Source organism: Rhipicephalus microplus, chromosome 4, assembly GCF_043290135.1.
Source record: "Rhipicephalus microplus isolate Deutch F79 chromosome 4, USDA_Rmic, whole genome shotgun sequence".
In the NCBI taxonomy this organism is placed as follows: Eukaryota; Metazoa; Arthropoda; class Arachnida; order Ixodida; family Ixodidae; genus Rhipicephalus; species Rhipicephalus microplus.
In genome coordinates, this window is record NC_134703.1 from 16,909,046 (window position 1) to 16,929,978 (window position 20,933).

Consider the following 20,933-nt stretch of genomic DNA (forward strand, 5'->3'; position numbering starts at 1 on the left):
GGCGATGGTTTATAGCACGTATACTGCTGAGCTGTGACTTCATATATTTGTTCCTCACCGCTTCCTCTTTGTCCCTTTGTTACTCTTTTTTTTTCCGCTGCAGCTTGCACACCAATTGTCCTAAACTGGATGACATTCATAACTTTCCTCTTTCTAGGCTTTCTTCTTTTGTATTAACTGCTTCTGTGTAGTCGAATGAGTTCGTTTCATTGCGCTCCACGGTTGCAGATGTTCCGCGACTGAGCCTTTCACTTGGCGCTAACATGAAGCACAAGGCGATCCGCGAAGGCTCGGACGTGTACCTGGAGTGCAACATCCAGGCGAACCCGGCGGTCAGCGAGGTGGGCTGGAAGTTCGAAGGAAAGCCGCTCTACAGCAACGTCAAGCAGGGCATCATCATCAGCAACCAGTCGCTCGTGCTGCAGAAGGTGCGGAGAGAGAGCCGCGGCCACTACCAGTGCGTCGCCGCAAACGTCGAAGGAGAAGGGGAGAGTGACCGCGTCCTGCTTCGGGTCCACTGTGAGTCTAAAGTCGCATAAAAATAAGGTTACTGGCTATTTGCAAGAGCAATATGGCTTGACTAAGCGAGGAAGCATTGGCGTTCTCATAAATATCAATTCAGAGGCGGAGGCATGTTTGACGGCAGTGAACCGCTCCCCCCTCGATTAGAAGAATCAGAAAAAGGTTCTTGTAAAGCAACAACATGAGATTTCGGCTGCCATTATTGCTAAACACATGCATGTGCAACACGCGGTCAATTTGTACAATGACGGGATGGTTTCGATTGTATAAAGGCAAAGGGCAGAGTTGACGACCTCTGCCTCCCTTCCCCTGCCTTAAAGAATTACGGTGGAAGCGTTAAGCAAAAAGAAGAGTTTGTGAAAGGCAGGGACCTAAACCAATTCAGGACAACCATTACGTCACTTTACACTGAGGACAGCAATTGGGAGGGGAAGGGGGGAGAAGAGTTTCAAAGTAGAAGATAACAAATTGGTCGCCGATTTGCGTTGTACAATACGTGCGAATAGGAAAGCTTATCCCGCCATTCAGTGCACTGAGCATTAAAAAATCTTCTCCGTGTTTTCGCAGACGCGCCGGTCTGTAAGAAGCGCCAGAACCTCGTGTACGGCGTGGCGCGTGACGAAGAGGCCGAGATCTCGTGCGAGGTGGAGGCAGACCCGTCCGAGCTGAGTTTCAAGTGGTCCCTGAACAACTCGGTCGAGGTGTTTGACGTGAAGACGTTCACCGTGAACGGCACAACCAGCGTGGCCTCATATCGCCCTCGCTGGAAGCACAGCTATGGCCTCCTCTACTGCTGGGCCACCAACACCATCGGAATGCAGAGGGAGCCCTGCGCGTTCCACATTATACCGGCAGGTGAGTCGCTCATCTCATCGGCATCCTGAAATGGTCTACGTGCACGATCTCACTAAGATAAGTAAAACAGCAAAAAACAAGAAGTATGTTTTAAGCTCTATGGGGAGCTCTTATTTTCACGCTTACGGCGATTTTCAAAGGGACAGGTTAACTCTGTTTCAGCAATCATGACTCTCCGGCGAGAGTATGATGATCTCCTAAAAATTCACGTGTCCTCTTATGGCGCGCCCCCAATCCAGAATTCACGAAAAAGGGCCCAAGAACTCTTCTAGTTTTTGAGTGTAGACAGAGGTTTAGCTATTCTATTCTCAGAGGGAAAAAAAAAAGGGGAGATATTGCAACAAGTAACGAACTAAGTGTGCATATTGTGACATTGTGGAAGTCGAATAACAGTGATTGCTGTGAATGAAAACACTAATATCAATTTACGCAAGGTTCATTCCTACTGAATCTGCCACTGCGGCTCACTGTTTACGGTGCCGGACCGCTGACACAAAAATCGCCGGAGAGAATTTTGGCAGGATTTTGATGAAAGCAAATTAGTGGAGGCCAGTGTGTTTAGATGTAGGGGAACTTTAAAAAAACCTCAGGGGGCCGAAATTCCCAGTCTTTTTCTTCGGCGTCTCCCGTGTTCTTGAGACGTGAAACCTCAAAAAATTGTGTTGTTAATGTTATTCCTACTATTTGTGCCCCTGTATACCTCTAGAACAAAATGCAGCCGGTTATTGAGGGCTGAATAGACTTGCTGAAGGAAGAGCTTTAGAGATCGTATTTTCCTCTCATCACAGCCTCACTTCACTTCCTAATACATCTGTGTTAAATCTTCTCCCGACGTTCTTCACCAGGATATTTTTCATCGTTTTTCTATACGTGGTGAGAGAGTCCCATGGGCTGAGTTTCGAGGAGTGTCTTCCATGGTGTGTCTGTCTCTAGTCCTGTTCCGTCGAAAATTGGATCTGCAGTTTTATGTGCACTCCCCAAAACGCGAATGTCTTGGCCCGCTTGTCGGTTGTTTACCTTCGAATGCCAAAGCGATTGCATCCGTGTGCTGCTTGCCTCGGGGCCTAAAGCAGCTTAAATTCCTCCGTATTTTCGTGCTCAACTCGGCTCCCTAAGCCAGAAAAAGAGCTTTTCAACTGTCTTGTCGGTCGCTGTACCTTTGGGTGAAACAGCGCCAGAAAGTTAGGCATCGTACGCTGTTGCAGATAGTTTTCGGCCTCTAAGATTGCCGAGCACATCAGGTGAAAGAAAAATGTTGTGTGGTCGGTTTGCATTGCCTAAACACAATTTCTAAATTCTCAAGTGCCCGCTTTCTTTGGTCGTCTCGGCAGGTTTTTGGTGCAACTATAGAGACAAGTCACTCCATTCGCCCGAAGGAGTTCTTACAAAAAACCTCACTTAACTGGCTGCTGGTAGTTCGACGACGAAGCGAAATATACAAAGGCTGTCTCAAAACGTAGATTTAGGAACCAGTCTAAATATTAAAATCAATCTTAGCATGCCAAGTTTCCACCAAAAAATATCCCGAGGCTTACACTAATCCGCACATGGCGCAAGGACACAGTGAAAAAGAACGTTTTTGAAGACTAATGTGGTTGCTTTTAGGTTGTTCGCAGGCTTTAACTAGAAATGAGGAATGTTCCTAGGTTGCACCTAGGTCATTGCTAGGACTTTGTTTAAGTGATGCTAGGTTGTTTCTGCGTTCACTATAGCTATAGAGATTTGTGTTAAACCACACAAGGTTGCAAACCCAACACACACGTCCACACTGCAGACCACAGAAACGGGTGTTCACACCTCGCATAGGTGTATGGGCATGTTTTTATCGGCAGAAGCCTTCCATCACTTCGGAATCTCGCAGTTGCCGTTGTCTTTTCCATTTACTATTTCTGGACTGACCATTGTTTTTTTTTTTGTTTTGGGTACCAGTTGTGAGAAGTAGAATTTAGTCAGTATCTGTGCCACGTACCAGTTTTTGGGGATAGCTTTCTGACAGGCTGCACATACTTATGCGGCACATACCCGTTCGTGGGGCCAACTTCTGCCTTCTTAATTTTTTTTTCTTTGGTCAAGGGGTGAGTAATAATATTTCTCAAATTTCTGCGGCATATACATGAGTCCTGACAGGATAAGCGATGCAGGACAGACTTACTGAAATAATAAAAAGAGTGGTTATAGGACAGGGACAAGGAAAAAAATGATACACATTACTTGTCCCCGTCTTTTAGACACTATTTCTCTTTTTCGTCATGCAATAACAATAGGCCCAAGGTCCAACATTCCTCGCTATTGCCGGACAGGTCGTAGAAATTACGGCTGCCACAAAAAAAAAATAACAGCATATCCACGGAGTGAATGATGGACAGTGGGGCGAAACATTCGTCCGTCCATTTGTTCTTGCTTCCGACCGTCCATGCGTCCGTCTGTGTGACCGTCTGTGATTCCATCCGCCCGTTCGTGCGTGCGTCTGTTCGTGCGTCCGTCCCTGCGTTCGTCCATGCATCGCCCCTGCGTCCGTTCATGCGTCCATCCATGCATCTGTCTGGGTGTCCGTTCGTCCACCTATTCAACACTCCAAGTACCACCATCTCGCATCTTTTCGTTATATATTCCCCATTTAGAAGCACCGCCATTCAGCGGACATTCCAAGGACTGAACGAGAGGTGGCACGCGCACACTTTCTTACGGCTTGCGCTTCGGGTGTACTTCCCACCTTTAACCACCTCGAGTTCATGGTATATACTAGTTCACTGTATTCATGGCACTGCGGCTCAACGCTCGCTAAACCTTTCTAAAGCTAAGGAGGTTATACCCAGCGAGTATAACGTAGCAACCCTTTCTTGTCCGATAGTGCTAAATGTACATGCCAAAGGCTGCTAATGGAGATTGCAGCGTGCGCGTTAACTAAAAGCCGAATGCTTCTGTCTCTCATTCCACATTAGCAGCCATTGGCATATACATTGAGCACTAGTTTTTATTGTTCAACAACGCACAGGAGAAATCTCTCACCGGCAACGCCTTGAAGGTCAAAATGTTATACTTGTTACATACTACAACGGCTACGAGGGACGAACAGGTGCCGCTATAAGAAGCTTCGCCCCTAAAAGCTTATCTCTTAAAATGGTGGCTCCTTCGCACTATAGCCGCTAAGCCTAAAGATAGCTAGGTGGCTATTATGGTTTCTCAGTATCCTTTTTTCTATCAATTTTATCTTATCACGGTAGCAAATATATGGACACTCTCCGCTGGATTTCGCCGCCTGCGGTGGCGTCGCCATCATTTACCGTATATGTATACGTATATATATATATATATAAGTAAAAGCGAGAAAGAAAAATAACCGAGAAAGAGACTCCGCCGTGCGCAATTGAACGCGGAACCTCTGCGTAATAATTGCGAGGCGTTAACCACTGAGCCACCGAGGGGTACATCCTTCAACGTTGAAACGGCAAGCTATTTATATCTACCACTAACCACTGCTTACGGGCATCTCGGGAGAAATTATTGTTTTCAGCATTTCAGCATATCGCCACATCACGCGGCGGCGCGTGCTCTCATCTCCCACGCGTACTTTGCACCGCCGAGAAGAGGGGGACGACGCTCCCTCGCACGACCTTATCTTGTGGTAGGGAGGATTGTTCGTCTTGGCTGGCCTTGGTCTTTACCTGGAACTATTCTGTTGTAGTTACCGGGCACACAAAGGTCACTGCAATCATTGTACAGTCTCTGTTTGCGAAGAGAGTGGGCTTTTCAGATACAACGAAGTAACAACTGCGACGCTTATTCGTGGGCATCTGTACCTGTGAGTACGCTTCGTGCGTCCTTTGTGCGTGAAAAACGCGGGGCACATTTCGATCTCCTTGCCATTCTGCGCGTGACCTTCCGATTTGTTGCTATATTGTGTTCATTGCTTCACCTTTGCGGCAAGGCTGTGACTTTTTCTTTATTTTGCTTCCAATCGATTTCTTGTATTCCTTTTTGTAATTGTTTCTATTTACTTCTTCTTCTCCCTAATTTTTTCTCCGTATTTCTTGCTCATTGTATGTCTATTTGCCTTTATTATTTCTTCTTTTTCTATTCACTGTTTCTTTGTTCTGTCTTTGTTCCTATCTCTATCTCTCTCTTTCTTTCTCTTCCTACCTTGCTCTCTGTTTTTTTTTCTATCTTTTTTTTCGTGTATGTTCCTTTCTTGCTCTCTCTGTGACTTTCGCTTTCTTTTTCTATTTTTATGTATTTATTTCCTTCAGATATTTTTTTTTGTTTTTTGCTCTCCTTTCTCTATTTATTTTTGCTTTTTTTATCTTTCCATTTGATCTCTCACGTGCTTCACGTGCTTTTCTCTGCGGAGTGGAGTTTTCGCTTAAAGCTCGCACGTGTACTCAGTAGAGGGACTTGTCCAATTCGTATGGCGCATGCCCTCCGCAAGAGCTCGGCACGACGATATCTCAGTTCCCGAAAGCTTAAGTTTTGCTGTTAGGTCATTCAATGCAAAACATCACGGTTATTTTGGTGACCATCGCAAATGTGATCGTAAAAAATTGTGTTGATTTCTTCAAAGAGAAAGGTAAATTCTTTGTAAGTGCCGGAAAAAAATTGACCACGTGGCAGCGTACCGAATTTACGGACTGTTTTTACAGTGACTTTTATTGAGAAATTATGTAGAGAGCATCTTTTTTTTTTTAGTTTCAATACCAAATCTGGTGCTCATATCAAAGGGACACTAAAGGCAAATATTCAGTCGACACTGATAGTTGTAGTTGTGGTCAGGGAACCTTGTAGTGCTATTTTCAATTCAAGCAAGTGCTTATTCTGAAATAAAATGACGCTTTAATGGTCCGCATCGCGTTAGTGCACTTCAAATTACCCGTGCCCAACGTTGTCTTTACTACGCGGCCACTGACACCAGTAGCAACATCGCGAAGGTAGCAGCAAAGGCCCATGATCAATTTCCTGCAATCATGAAGGCCATAATTATTCTGGCCTAGTTGAAGTGTTCTCTGCTAGATGGCACCACTGATAAAGTCTAACCAGCTAAAACTGAATTATTGAACCGCTCGTGCCATACCCGTATGATAACGTCAGGTGGATATTATTCGTATAAATCAAACAGTAACAGACCAGCAGCATTTTATCACGTTTCTTGAAGCACGCAAAGTTAATTTTTTCTTTAAACGCAGCTAGCTTACTAACTGGTGATACTTTGTCTACTAGGCGGACACTCTGACGTCATCGGGATAATTTCTTTAATGTCCCACTTGTGGCGTACCTCGAGTGACACATGTAGCTTAATTTAGTGGTAAATAAGACACTGTTGTTGATAATATTGCCGTCTTAGGCGTTGTCATACATTGAGATCTCACTCTTACGTACTTATTTGCATTTAGTGTGCGTTTAGGTAAAAGTGTTCGCTTCGAAGGGTCACTAAGGCGAAAATTTTGTGTCAGCGTTGATTGCTTGAGTGGCTGTACAGAAAGCGCGTCGTGATAATCCCGTGCTAAAAAAATTCTTATTTTGAAGTAAGATCACGTTTCAGTGGTCTGCATGGCGTTAGCGCACTTTATATCACTTGCCGGAAAACGTACCTGCTCACGTAGCACTTGTTTGCCCAACGTTGCCCGTCTTTACAGTGTGGCCGCCTGCACTAGCAGCAGCACATTGACAGTAATGGCAACAACTGCCGCAACAACGTCTTTGAAAAATGTTCTGCTTGTTTAGTTCAACTTTGCCCCACTAGGCGTCGCCAATTATTTAGCATAACAGGGCAGAAACAGAAAATTCGGACAACTCGCACCAGTCCCCATAGTAACGAAAAGCGCTTTTTTAGGGGCGAAGCTCCTTATGGCATGGGTATGTCGCTTCTCCGTCTGTATGTATGTATGTATGTATGTATGTATGTATGTATGTATGTATGTATGTATGTATGTATGTATGTATGTATGTATGTATGTATGTATGTATGTATGTATGTATGTATGTATGTATGTATGTATGTACATAACCACCGGTGGCACATACCCGCTCTAGAGCGGGTATGTGTCACAGGGGATGGTGGTACTTGGAGTGTACACTATATTTGTGCACGGATGGATAGACAGACAGACTAGCAGACGGATGGACAAATGAATGGATGCTCGGAAGCACGAATGGATAAATGCACGAACGGACGGACTCGGGAACGGACGCACGGACAGACGGAAGGACGCATAGATCGACGCAAGGATGGTCGCGTGGACGGACGGAAGCACGGACAGGCTGACAGATGCTTCGCCTTACTCATCACGATTCACTCCGTGGATATGCTGTGATTTTTTTTCCTCAATGAATCAAGCAAAAACGGATATGTAGCATTGTAGCAGAGATGGCAGCTGGTTTCATTACGACTGCTCATCAGTGATTATTTAAAGTCATACACTTTGACGTCATGCGGAATGTTTCATAATGTCCCACTCATGGCACATGTGGTGTCGTACATTTACCTCAATTTCTCGACTTGTTGAGCCCCGCTATCAATAATATTGCTGATTTTGACATTTCTAACTAAATATTGATGTTTGACTCGGGTGTAACATATTATTTGCCTTTAGTGTCCATTTAAAGAAATATAGTAAGGCTCTGAAGACACATCTTGTTTGTAGCAGCAATCTCGAACTAACCTCAGCCAGTGGGTCGTAGTTCCAAAATGTAGGGCTGCTAGGACCACTAAAGCGAATGAATTTGAAACGCAGAAGTGGAAGGAGCTTGAATAAAATGTCAGCTGACGTTGCCGTTCGAAAGAAGTCATTTCTTTCAAAACTGAACATATCCACGTAATGAATGATGATGAGTGGGGCGAACCATCCGTCAGACCCTCCGTGCGTCCATCCATGCGTCCATGCGTCCGTCTGTGAGCCCGTCCACCCACCTGTCCATCCGTTCGTCCATCTGGACGGACGTCGGCGCATCCGTCCGTCCATCTGTTAGTCTCTCTGTCCGTCCGTCCATGTGTCTGTCCATGCGTCCATCTAGTGAACACTCCAAGTACCGCCATCTCTCATCTCGCATCCCCTGTGGCACTAGAGACGGTACGTGCCACCGGTGGCTACCTACATCTACTGCTACATACATCAGAGGATGGACAGACCCACGCCTTAAGGAGCTTCGCCCCTAAAAGGTGTGCAGAGGTGGAATTTGTGAAGTGAGTTTGAAACCAGTATTCGAGAAAAATTATTATTGAATGATTGAAATAGCGACCCCAATGCTGACAGTTCGTTTTGGTCCCGTGTTCAAACATAAACAATAGGAATCACATGGAACGGCTCACAAAATAAACACTTCAAACCTGTCACATGTACCCAAGCTAACCGCTATTATTCGAGATATGAGAGAGAATTATGCGAGAACCATTAGGCAGTGTTGCAAAACTGCAGTCAGTCATAAAAAAAAACGTGGTTGATCCCTGTGTTAAACAACTTCGTAAACACAAAACTAAAGCGTATATTTTTATTTCGCTCCTATAGAGGGTGGCAGCAGCCCACTGACAAATGGTAATGTGAAAGGAAAGTATAAAATAAAAAGGCATGTCTGTGGAGCATGGGACTATGGCATAGTGGGCCTGACTAGAAAACTGCGGCAAACTATCTGGTTCACATGACTTGTTGAAGACATCTGCTAACAGTTAAGGATTCATCATAAGCAGCCTGTTACGTCCGCTGCAGGACAAAGGCACCTCCCATGTTCAACCAGTCATGTTGATCCTGTGCTTGCTGCTGTATACTCGGAAACTTTTTAATCTCATCTGCCCACCTAACTTTCTGTCTCCGCCTCACCCGCTTGCCTTCTCTGCGAATCCAGACAGTTACCCTCAATGATCAATAGTTATCCGGCCTACGCGCTACGTGCCCGGCCGATGTCCATTTCCTCTTCTTGATTTCAACTATGATATCCATAACCCTCCTTCGTTCCCTAATCCACTCTGCTCTCTTCTTGTCTCTTAAGGTTACACCTTTCCATTGCTCGCTGCGTCGTCCTTAATTTAAGCTGAACCCTCTTTAAAAGTCTCCAGGTTTCTGCTCCGTAGCTAAGTACCGGCAAGACACAGCTGTGATATACCTTCCTCTTGAGGGATAGTGGTATTCAACTAGTCATGATTGCAGAATATTGCTAAATGTGCTCCACCCCATTCCTATTCTTCTAGTTACTTCTATTTCGTGGTTCGGCTTCGCGGTTACTACCTGTACCACGTATACTCACTCTTTTAGAAGTTCAAGTGCACTGCTACCTGTCTCTAAACGCTGTTCTCTTTCGAAGTTGCTGTACTTTACTTTCGTTTTCTGCAAATAAAGTTCGCTCACCGAATTACTCAGCAATGTAATGACATCGGCGAAGCACAGGTTATAAAAGTACTCTCCATTACCTCTTTACCCTAACTCTTCCCGTTCTAGGCCTATGAAAACCTCCTGTAAGCACGCGATAAATAGCAATGGGGGGATCATATCTTCTTGTCTGGAGCCCTTCTTTATGGCTGTTCTGTCGCTTTCATTATGTAGCACTATGGTGGCAGTGGATTCTCTGTATATTTCTTCCAGTATGTTTCCATATGTTTTGTGGACGCCCTGATTCCGCAGTGTCAGCATCACTGCTAATATCTCTACTAAATCAAATGCCTTTTTATAATCAATTAGGGCTGTGTATAGTGGTTGGGCGTGTTATGAGCATTTCTCTCTCGCCTGACTGATAGTATATTGTGGTTGATTGTTAAGCAGCCTGTTTGAAATTATGCTTGATCTAGTTAAGACAATGCACATATAAATGTCTTGTAAACCATAGCCCTTTAGTCGTCAAACACTGGTGATTTACTGAGATTAAGGTTACCTATGGCTTTTTGTATTTTTATAGACAATATAAGTAGTTCTATAGGTGCATTAGTGTTTTGAACAACCGAGGCATTCTACTTAGAAACGCCTATGCGCTGCAGAGAACTACAAAAAAATAATTTCTGCTGGATCCATATAACATCACATTTTTTCCCAATAGAAAAATTGAGGATAGGTTGTCAATCGACACAGTAATTTTAACTGGCATCCGGTGCTTATAGTGGGCCTGTGAAGCAGGATACGATTGTGATCCATATCCGTGGCCCACAAGAATGTACTTATGAGAGAGCATGTGAAAATTCGTTTTAGAAATAATTTCTGGGGTTCCCCGTACCAAAAGCACACTATGTATATGAGAGACCCCGTAGGGGAGGGCTCCGGAAAATTTCACCACCTGGGGTTCCTTAATGTGCTAATATACCTAAGTACACGGACCTCAGGAAATTTCACCTCCATCAAAAATGCAGCCGCCGCAGCCGGGATTTGATCCCGCGACCTTCAGGTCAGCATTCGAGCGCCATAACCACCGGGGCGGGCATTGAATATCATCAGGCAAGCGAGTTTTGCACCTGAGTAGTTATCGAGGGTGTGACACTTGACAGCGCTCGCGGAATGGTAAAATAGTGTTTGTCTAGTAAGACAGGCAAATTTCTCGTAGCGACTTCTATGTTCCCGTAGATGTCTATTGTGTCTGAGTGTAGGCAATAAATTAAAAAAAAAAGACTGTAGCACAGCGGGTGGTTTGCTCGGTATCTGTATTTACATACCTACAGGTCAGGAATTCGACTCCCGTTGACTGAACTTACTTTTGTCTGACATGTGATAGCGAGCTTTTAGACGACATTTCTCTGACAAAAAAAAAAAAAAAACGTCACTAAAGTTTTTGTGCACCCAGGTGTAAAACACTTTTCAACGTGATAGCATTACAAAGCTTGTTTCTCAGAAATTCCGTTGTTGGTGTTGGCGTTATTGGTTGTGAGCGAAAAATCATCGTCTCATGCGTGACCGAGAAATTGAGAACTATTCAAATAAATAAATGATAAAATACTGGGTCAGAGAAGGCATCGAATCAGGGTCGTTTGGGTCCGAATAAGGATCGAACCCGGATCGTTTGCGCAAGCAGCGGATGTTCTACCACACGGTCTCGCGTATGCTTGTGAATACAGTTAAAAGAACTTACTCTGCTTGTATTTTTTTTTTATTTTTAAATTTAATTTATTTTAATTTTTTTCAGTGCCAATAGATGTAAGCGACGTCATGTGCATAGAAAATATTATAAAAATGACGGTGTGTTTTGAATTGTTCTTGAGTTGATATTTGAATGTTCAGTTGTTAATTAAGAAAATACCAATTTTCATTGTAAGTTGTCAAGGTATTAACAAACTTTATGAACATTGTACATTCTATATGTATGTCCTCTAGGTTATGACCCTCTATGAGGGTTGACAGTATTACCAAATAATAAAAAAAATGCAGTGAAAGTCGCTTTCACGCTTTACAAGCACACGCGCCCTGTATGCGCGTATGATTCACAATGCAACACGAAATATTGCAGTAATAATGCGCGGTACATGCATACATTCCAGCGGGAGTGAGATCATGTGATTATAATAATCGTTTTATGATTTCAAGCCCGTCACCCACTAGAAAAGGCACAGAAGCCACTACGCCTATTACCTTAGGGCCACGTGGGTGCAGAGAAAATTCGAAAAAGGTTCCATGCACTAAGTGCATGAAGTACGCACTGAGAACAGGATGGTGCTATCACGTTCAACTCCTAAAGGCGAAGCTTTAGCGTGCGCTATTTTTTTTTCTTTTCGTTACAAATAGGGTGAGAAGATAGTTACGTGTAGACCTAGTCGCTTGCATAAGCTCCCCAAAGCGCATGTGATCAATGTGCAGTGCGTTTCAGAAACCTTAGTTGGAGGATAACAAGCGTTTGTTTGCGGCACATGCAACCCAACGACAAGCGTGGATAACTGAGCGCGGCCAGTGTCTCGTTGGACAGGGCCACCCGAGGCTGTGCGAAACTGTCGTGTGAGCAACCAAACCTCAGTCTCACTGGCGGTCGAGTGCGATCCGGGTGACCATGGGGGACTGCGGCAGACCTTTCACCTGGAGGTGTACAACTCGGCCTTGGAGCTCCTGCAGCGCAACCTCAGTTCCTCGGAGGGCGCGTCGTTCGTGGTGCGTGACCTGCCGCCCGGCACTGCCTTCATACTAGTACTCTACGGTTCCAACTCCAAGGGCCGCAGCAACAGCGTCTCCATATCCACCAACACGCTGCCCTCACCCGAGAGGAGGACAGGTAGAGTGGCAAGAGCGTTGTCTCATCAATGCTACCCATACTTCTTACGATAAACAAACTGGAAGAAGGAAAAGAAAACGACAGAGGGTTCTGTTCCGTCTGTTTTAATATTTCATTTTCCGTAGTGTATCTGCATTGTCACCAGTATATATGTAGAGTTCATCACCAGCTAGGCCACCAAACAAGTGATTTGAAAGAATGCCGTAGCCAGCAGCACTTCTATTTTGCTAAGGTCTGGTGACTTGCTTTCTGAGGGAGCACTGCGAGCGCATATTTGCATGCTAGACCATAAACAACAACAACGAAAATCAAAATAAAAAAAAAACAATTTTCAATAACTTTAAGTGGTATACGATAGTTTAATTCATTAAAATGTGTTACACTACTTCTTGGATTTTCTGTATTTTTGCTATTGCGCTAGCTCGTGTGCACTAGCAGCAGTGTGGGCGGGCCGATTATTTGTAGTGAATTTTAGAAATAGTGTCCTGTCCAATCCATGAAGATCCATGAAACCTCGTGAATGAAAGCAGAGAAAGAGTTTCTTTTTTTTTGGAAAAATCATGAAGTTGAATTGGCTAGTTATTACTTTTTTTCGCACTCAGAAAATTGATGCTCTGGCTACCTTTTTACTGGGTGATGTATATATATAACTGGAGGGACAAACAGATCGGTATAGGTAGCTTAGGTACGCCTACACGTAAACGCAGAAACTTCTAAACAGCCATGGATCTAAATCTCTCTACAAGGCACTGCTGTGTTCCTTGTTTGCCCGACCGACAGCCGTTCATTTTTCGACTGATTGATTAGAAATGAAAACATAGAGCAACGACGCATACTACCTTTTACATAAACATATAGTCGTTTATTTAGTTTGTCGAAGAGACTGAAGCACCTGTTTGTCCGTAAGGATATTGTCTTTAGGCATATTGTCGAGACTGCATACGAAATGAGCGCCATGACTATTACAACATGGCGCTTGTGCAGCTAACACGGACATCACATCAGTGAGTCCAGTGCTTGGTGTCCTGATCGGCATCGTGGGAGCTCTTGTGCTGGTGGCCATCGTTATCGTGGTCGTAATGCGACTCCGCGGAGACGACAGCGAGAAGCGTGAGTACCGGGATTGGTCCCTAGTGTTTTATTCGGGCTACAAGCGCCAAATTATCGCACTTAATGGGAAAAAAAGGACCATGACTATGACGGCACTGATTACAGTCATGTATCAGTCGTCATTGACGTTTTGGTCAGTCCTCAGTCATGTCTCTGCTTTTTATACGAGGATTAAGTTATCAGCTATTTAAAAAGCTCTATAACTTAAAAAACATTATCTCTAAACAACGAATTTGTTTTGAACTACGCCCCCTTTAGTAAATCAAGACTCACCTGTTTTTGAAAAGTGCGTAAGCCAGGCCGATTTTCACGGATGTTAGAAACCGAATGCAAGTGGGAACTAGCGGGCAGTAAAAACGTTAAAACAAACAGTGGGAAAAATATGTATCAAATAGAAGTGAAAGTGTTCATAGAAGTAAGGTTTTACGCAGGTCAGTTCTGTATTCATCATTTAATTATGTCAATGATTTTGCTCGTGCCACTACAAACGGTGTTTAGAACATCACCGTTCTAAATTCAAGATCTGCTCAGTATAGCGGTAACAAAAGCGACCAAGTGTTACAATTGAAAAAGTATGCAATGATTTGTCCAGACAGACCTATGGAGTTTAGTTAACCGAGAGCCTTGCATTGTTTTTTATGTAGATTTTTGGGAACTCAAAGTGATATTTTAAAAGATTACTAAATGATGATTATCGTTATTTTCAACACACTAGTTTACCTGCATAGCAAACCTTCGCTTTTCTGAATATTTCACGGTTCAGCACTGTTCTTTTGTTTTCTTCAACAATTGTGGTTAACTTTTCTGTGCTAGTTTCTTATATGCAACAAATACTTCCGACTTCATGTACGGGACCAAAATGCAAGAAATTTTAGAGTTTCGTCACAAACCTACCAACGTAGTCTGGAGAAAAAAAAGTGTGCCTCCATTCCCCAAGTTAATGGGATAGGTTTTCACTAATACTTTCGCTTTCACTCCCTACTTCCTCCCTTCTTTCTACTTCTTGCAGGTGCTACTGAGGAGAGTCCAGAAAAGTAAGTGGCTCAAACTCCTAGATTCTTTGTAATCAACCTCTCGTTTATTGCGTTTAGGTTTGGTAGAATGTTCTTTTTTTTACCACTGAACGGGAAAAAAAAAGTGGTAATTCTTTTTCTTTATTAGCGCAAGTCTTTGCTGTAAAGTATTGAACCAGCTAGTCCCTCAAGACGTCTTAATCAACTTTCGCTAAAATTTGTTTTTTTTTCTAAAGAAAAAAAAGTTATTCTCTTGTTAACACAATTAGAAGAGGTAAGCCTAAAGAATTAAGGCGGTGAAGCGCAGCTGCCGAACATTTGCTGATTGTTGTATCATGACAAAGCAGCTTCAAGCCAAGCGAAGACAGCACAAACGTAAAGTACGGAGACTAGGCAAACCCATGTCCTACCCATAATTCCGACGCTCGCTGAAACGCTATGCGTTAAAGCTCCTATAGACACTAGCGCCAGCGTTCCCTCTAGTGTATATTTTTTGAAACTCTATGGCAGCGCTGGAGTTCGGACATTCTTGCATGGTCTGCGACACGGCTTTACTCTGCCTCCACCGAGAATAGACAGAGCACCAGCCAAAAAGGCGACATTTGCCGTTTCTTGCGCTTTACACGGCTTGTGTAAAAAATAGAAGGGACCCCACGTTTAAAATTATATTTTTTTCTTTTTAGGAACCAAAACCATCAAAGGAAAGCAGTGGACGACTTAGCCCTTACGGATATCGACACCAAAGATCCGTCTGTAATTCAAAAGACCAGTGATTCGCAAGGTAGGCGATAATTTTGCACATCTCGCTAGTTTAGCGTTAGGTTTATTTCACCCCAAAGATGTATATGTGACAAAAAGTTTTCTTTTAATGCCTTGTTAAGATAAGACTGAAGTGTTGTTACTGCTGACGTGCCAGGTAGTTTCTCTGGCATTCCGAGTGCACATATCTTACGAGGATGCACTTGAACGTTTTGGACTTTCTTAGCATAGCTGTAAATTGATGTTCTATGTAAGTTCACGGGATTCTGATGAAATTTTCTCGTTAGTTTCAAAGCGTAATGCTATAAATTAGTGGTATAATTTGTCTATGAGACAGTTAACGGGTGAGCATTTTATTCACCCAAAAGGGACTGAACGACCAATTTTGAAGCAGTAGTAAGGGATTTCTAGCCCTTACCATAATATATGTGGTACATATATGTCCAGGTAAATTTGCCTTTCAGGCTTATCCCTTTGTTTTATATTTTGCACATATGTTCTTCGTTCCTGCGTGTAGCAGAGTACCCGCGCGTGGCTGTTCGGCGCATCCCGACGTTTCCGGCTCATCGAACGTACGACAGCTTCTCTCCCAGCGACTACAACTACGAGAACATTCAGTCACTGAGACGGCCATCACCTGTCAAGGTTTGTCCTTCTTGGTGCTTTTTTTAACGATCCTTGTCATTAGTTATATTTTGGTGGTGGCGTTGCCGTACTTGAAAGCGCCGGAACAAACCGGTTGATGCGGTTCTCGAAGACGCGGCGGTCACGTGCGTTTTTGCACGCGCCGTTTCCCGATAAACGATGCTCTGCCGGTGATGGCTTTGTCCATGATCTGTCGTTTCAGATATGACAATCTGATCTTTTATTAGGCCACATGTGCTTCTATGCTGCCTCATTTTGTTATTATCTGGATGAGAACGCATGGTTGTCGTTGTTGCCCGTAAAAAGGTGAAATATTTCACTGCTAACACGTAGATGTAGGCTCAGTTGCCCGCGTAGATGAACCAAAAACTGCGAGAGAGCATTGAGCAACAATGAAATAAAGAAAACCCGTAGATCAAGCACGCATACGCGGAGCTTCGATAGCACGTATTTTAAGGTCCCCTGAATTTCAGTTTGATGCTCAAATAAAGTTTTTTTATCGTTTTCTATTTGCTTTTTTTTCTATAAGTATTTAGTACTTTGAAATTTCGACTGATTGCAGATGGACAACGAGGTGCGCTACGCGGAGCTGTCTCTGCCGCGCAGCAAATACCCAGTGCGCATACGAGAGCCGCCGACCGATTACGCGCAGATCGATTTCCAACGGGCCGGCGTGCTGTTCAGCGCCGTGCCGCCGCAGTCCGAAGAGGAGGACCCCTGCGCTGCCGTCGGCTCGGACACGCCGCTCATGAACAGCCTGCAGCCAAACGTCAGGGTAGGCGAGGGATAGATTCTCGTGATAGAGAAAGAGTGGGACAATAGAAGTATGCACAGCGTTATAGTAACCGTCTTTACGTAGCCCTCCGCTGTGGTGTTCCTCACGATCACGTCGTGAACTAGGATTGAGCTTGCTCAGACATTATTACTACTATTATTATAATATTGTTATTATTATCATTATCGCCTTTTCGGTACTACGCTTCTTGGTACTCGGAATTCTTGCACATAGCGTAATTTAGGTTCTGATATATGTGGTAGGATCGAAAAAAAGTTGGCTTTAAGGGCTAGTTTTTTGTTGATACCACCCCAATAAATACCAACAGATAATCACGCCGCGTAATGTGTAGGTGACGTTCATTGTGGTCTTCACATTGTATTGTAGTCATTATTAAAATTATCACCAAAATATGTCCTTAGATAATTACTGCAAAACAGATAGAGTTAAATTAACGTTACTTATAGTAACTTCTTTGGCGTCGTGTGTTCGTTTTAAGTAAGGTGGCATATATCACAAGTAGCCTATAATAGTAATTCATTAAGACATGGTTGGTGAGGGTACTTAAACTTGTTCAGCTACTTTCTTGCCGAGTCATCAACAAGAGGAAAACCGTTGGCACTGCAAACCGCCCACCTGCAGTGGCTTTCTATTTATTTTATTTTTACGGCAATCATTGAGTGTAGCAGCGTTTATTGTTCTGACTTTATTTTCAGCACCTAGGAGGAGCGCCAAGCGACCACAACACGATATCGACGCCGGTGTGACACCAATGGTGCAACGTAGGTGAGGGCGAGACAGTTCAATGCTCCCCATGGTCGTGAATGTGTCGATCGTGCAGAGACAAAACATTGAAAAAAGAAATCGTGCGAGAGTGGTATGGCCACACCTGGACCACCCGCCGACGACGACAGTGGTGCGTGAGTGCAGGTTATCGAACCCGTGAGAGGACTGCGGAAGTAAGAACAGGGATGTGGACTACGTGTGACACGAGCTTTCTTTTATCCCGTCGGGCGAGAACGACACGGGGCATCTACGCCTGGAGATGAAGACGTGCACGACCGTCCCGCTGCAGTGAGTGCGACCCCCCTGGCGACGCTGCGACCTTTTTCTGTACATAGAACGATCTAACACAACTGCAGCTTTGTGAGCGGCGCCCAGGCTCAAGCGCAATTTTGTCTTTGAGGACGTCGTCAGAAGATAAAGGTCACATTCCTTCTTCAAACTAGTCAAGAACCATCTAGGCTGCTTGCCTGGGTGCACGATACCTCATGAAATGAAATCTTTAAACAAAATACGCCCAGATGATGTGGTGATGGGGTAATAAAAGAAAGCATCTCGCCTTCGTGTAGGCTGCCATAACTGAGTTGCCATGGTGAGATGAGGTGGTGCCTAAGAGGAAGACAAGACGGGTGAAGATAGGACGTGCCCACTCATTCCATTTAATCTCATCCAGCGTCCTACCGAGTGTGATGGTGACGAAGCGCAATCCGAAGGAGCATCAGTGCTACCTTGAACACTTCGCGTGCGTGAACGCGGTCATCTGTGAACAATTGCCAAGAAAACTACGAAGAAAAGAGAGGACGTCAAGAGTTATGTGTGCGTGCGTGCGTGTGTATGAGGTGACAGAGTGAATAAGGCGTGCCTGTTTGCGCGCATCGGCGAGAAACAGTACTAGCACAGGTCCACACTAATGATTTTGTTCGGATTTTTTCACGACTATTTCTCCATCTCTCCCGAACTATTTCTTTTTGACAGCTGTCCTGGCTGTGTCCTTCATTTGTTTCCCATCTACCTGGTTTTTAAGACTATTTTGTTAACACCCCAAGAGTTCAGTACATCTTCGTATATAAATGCATCATACGGACTTACGGCGCAAACTTTTAAGCTCTACAATAAAATATATAATTATTATTACCATCGACCATTTTCATTGCTTGTTTTTGACTGAATTATTTAGCGGTGTGTAGTCTATAGCTCCCGCTGGAATACGTCACCACTACGCGGAGTTGAAGTTGAGAAAATAACAAAATATTCTGAATGTATAGTTGGTGTCGAAATATTAGAGAGCACTTGGTGAGAGAAAACTCAATATTCCAAGAATTGGTGACTGCATTAGACCGAGTGGAAGCTTGCTAATTGCGTTTTGTAACAGTCCGGAAATCTGCATTCAAAGTTGCCTCCTGGAAAAACGAAAACATTCAGCTTTTTAATCTGTTGTGGTCTTTAATCTTGCGGCACGTCACCTATATGTGACCTATATTTTAGATAGACAACGTCACGGAGAAAAAAATTATCAAATCTCACGTACCATGGAAATCAAGGCATGCGAAGCATGTGGAGGGAAAATAATACTGGTGCAATTTTATTGTTGAGTGAAAGGTTACGAAATGCCGCTATAATATGTGTAAATGTAACACGCACTGGCAATAATGTTTAAAAACAAATACGCCTATATAATCAGTTGTTCGCAGTCGCGTAATGATGCCAATAGCAACACGGGTATTAACAACACAAGAAGTAGGAAGCATAAAAATGCTTGCGAGGATGTTAGCCTTGGATAGTGCTACGTAGAGCAACTTCACTGGTTGGCGCTTAACTACATTTGCAGCTAACTCGACGTGACGCCTGTATCAATGCTCCCAGAATTGACGTTTCACCAACATTACGCCTGCAGTCTTTTTTTTTTTCTGAAGGATTCCGAGATCTGACATGGCTCTGTGGTAGAATACTTCATTGCCACGCAAAATTCTTGGGTTTCACTCCTGCTGGTACCTTGATATTTAAATTTCGCACTCGCCTGGGTAATGCTGCGTAGTCGTTAAGCAAGAGTGCCACAAGTGTAACTTACGCAGATTTTGTGAAAAGATCTTGGGTGAAGTCACCAGACGTCGCACGTGGAGACGTGAGCACGCCTCGCTGCCATTCGGAGTGTGTGGCTTTTTGCGATCTCACTAAAATTAAAAGCTGAAAAGTTTGAAACCAGTCTATGGCTTCCTTGAGTTTTTAGTCTGGCCATTTTTGGCCATGATGTTGAATTCCTCATGCTTATTCTACAGAAAAAAAATTGCACGCTCTTGAGCACGCTAGAGAAGACCAGTCATCTTTTTTACGTATGCAGTCTGTCTAGGCAGCTCAGTTTTCCCCCTCCCGTGTTATCAAATGATCCTTGCAAAAATACCAGCTGTAAATGGAGGCTGGGACTGTCGGCTTCATCATTTGCCACCCGCTGCGCTTTCCCGTGTGGCTTGGAATGAACTTGTGAGTGGCCTGACCGCAAGTGGTGCGCAAATGCTCAGCCCAGAGCAACCCTCCAGAGATATGAAGCTAAGACATATATTCGCTTCTACACCAAAAACATTGACACACGACTCAATCGTTGCATTGCACTTGTAGCAAAACAACCCTTGTGATATAACAACCGATAGCCAGTCACTACCCGTCAGAGGAACGAGTGCTGTTGCTTTGTTGTATTGCTAGCAGTGATCCTCATTTTCATTCGCTCACAACCACTTTCCATTTCTGAAGTACAAGTTAGCCCAGGGATTCTCGAGCATGTTGGTGCAAGGGAACCCTGCTTAGCTACATCAAGTGAAAAGGAACCCCGCCCTCCCACCGGTGAGCTTTTTATTTTTTTCATATTTAGTTTCAATGAAAAGTTACAGCTTTGCCGCAAGAACGAAGCATTGAACGTGATAGCAAACAAGTGGAAAGCCACGCGAAGAATGGCAAGCAGGTCGAAACGTGCCCGCGTTTCTCACGCACAAATGACGCACGAAATGTAATCACGGATACAGATGAACGACAATAACTTACTATAAACGGTACACAACCTGCCAAACGTGCAAAGCCACTGGATACCTAACTGTGTCTGAAGAAGCTTTCTCGGGCCCCACAGCGGTGGTCTAGTGGCTAAGGTACTCGGCTTCTGACCCGTAGGTCACGGGATTGAATATCGGCTGTGGCGGTTGCATTTTCGATGAAGGCGAAAATGCTGTAGGCCCGTGTGCTCAGATTTGAGTGCACGTTAAAGAACCCCAGATGGTCGAAATTTCCGCAGTCGTCCACTGCGGCGTTTCTCATAATCATATGAT

The 20,933-nt window shown here is 44.1% G+C and overlaps 1 protein-coding gene across 11 annotated transcripts in view; it reads left to right on the plus strand.

Annotated features, from left to right (window-relative positions):
* Window positions 1–18,756, plus strand: part of LOC119183490 (irregular chiasm C-roughest protein) — a 662,802-nt gene extending 644,046 nt beyond the window's left edge. For 8 of the 11 annotated variants that reach the window (XM_075892228.1, XM_075892231.1, XM_075892229.1 and 5 more), the window contains 9 exons: window positions 229–519; window positions 1,090–1,377; window positions 12,223–12,537; window positions 13,522–13,647; window positions 14,657–14,681; window positions 15,344–15,441; window positions 15,937–16,064; window positions 16,627–16,839; window positions 17,556–18,756. In XM_075892228.1, coding sequence (XP_075748343.1) covers window positions 229–519; window positions 1,090–1,377; window positions 12,223–12,537; window positions 13,522–13,647; window positions 14,657–14,681; window positions 15,344–15,441; window positions 15,937–16,064; window positions 16,627–16,839; window positions 17,556–17,606 — 1,535 coding nt within the window. In that variant the 3' untranslated portion in view covers window positions 17,607–18,756. The remainder of the gene's footprint in view (window positions 1–228; window positions 520–1,089; window positions 1,378–12,222; window positions 12,538–13,521; window positions 13,648–14,656; window positions 14,682–15,343; window positions 15,442–15,936; window positions 16,065–16,626; window positions 16,840–17,555) is intronic. The other 3 variants (XM_075892225.1, XM_075892227.1, XM_075892226.1) reach the window with 3 other exon arrangements.
* Window positions 18,757–20,933: the final 2,177 nt, after the last annotated feature.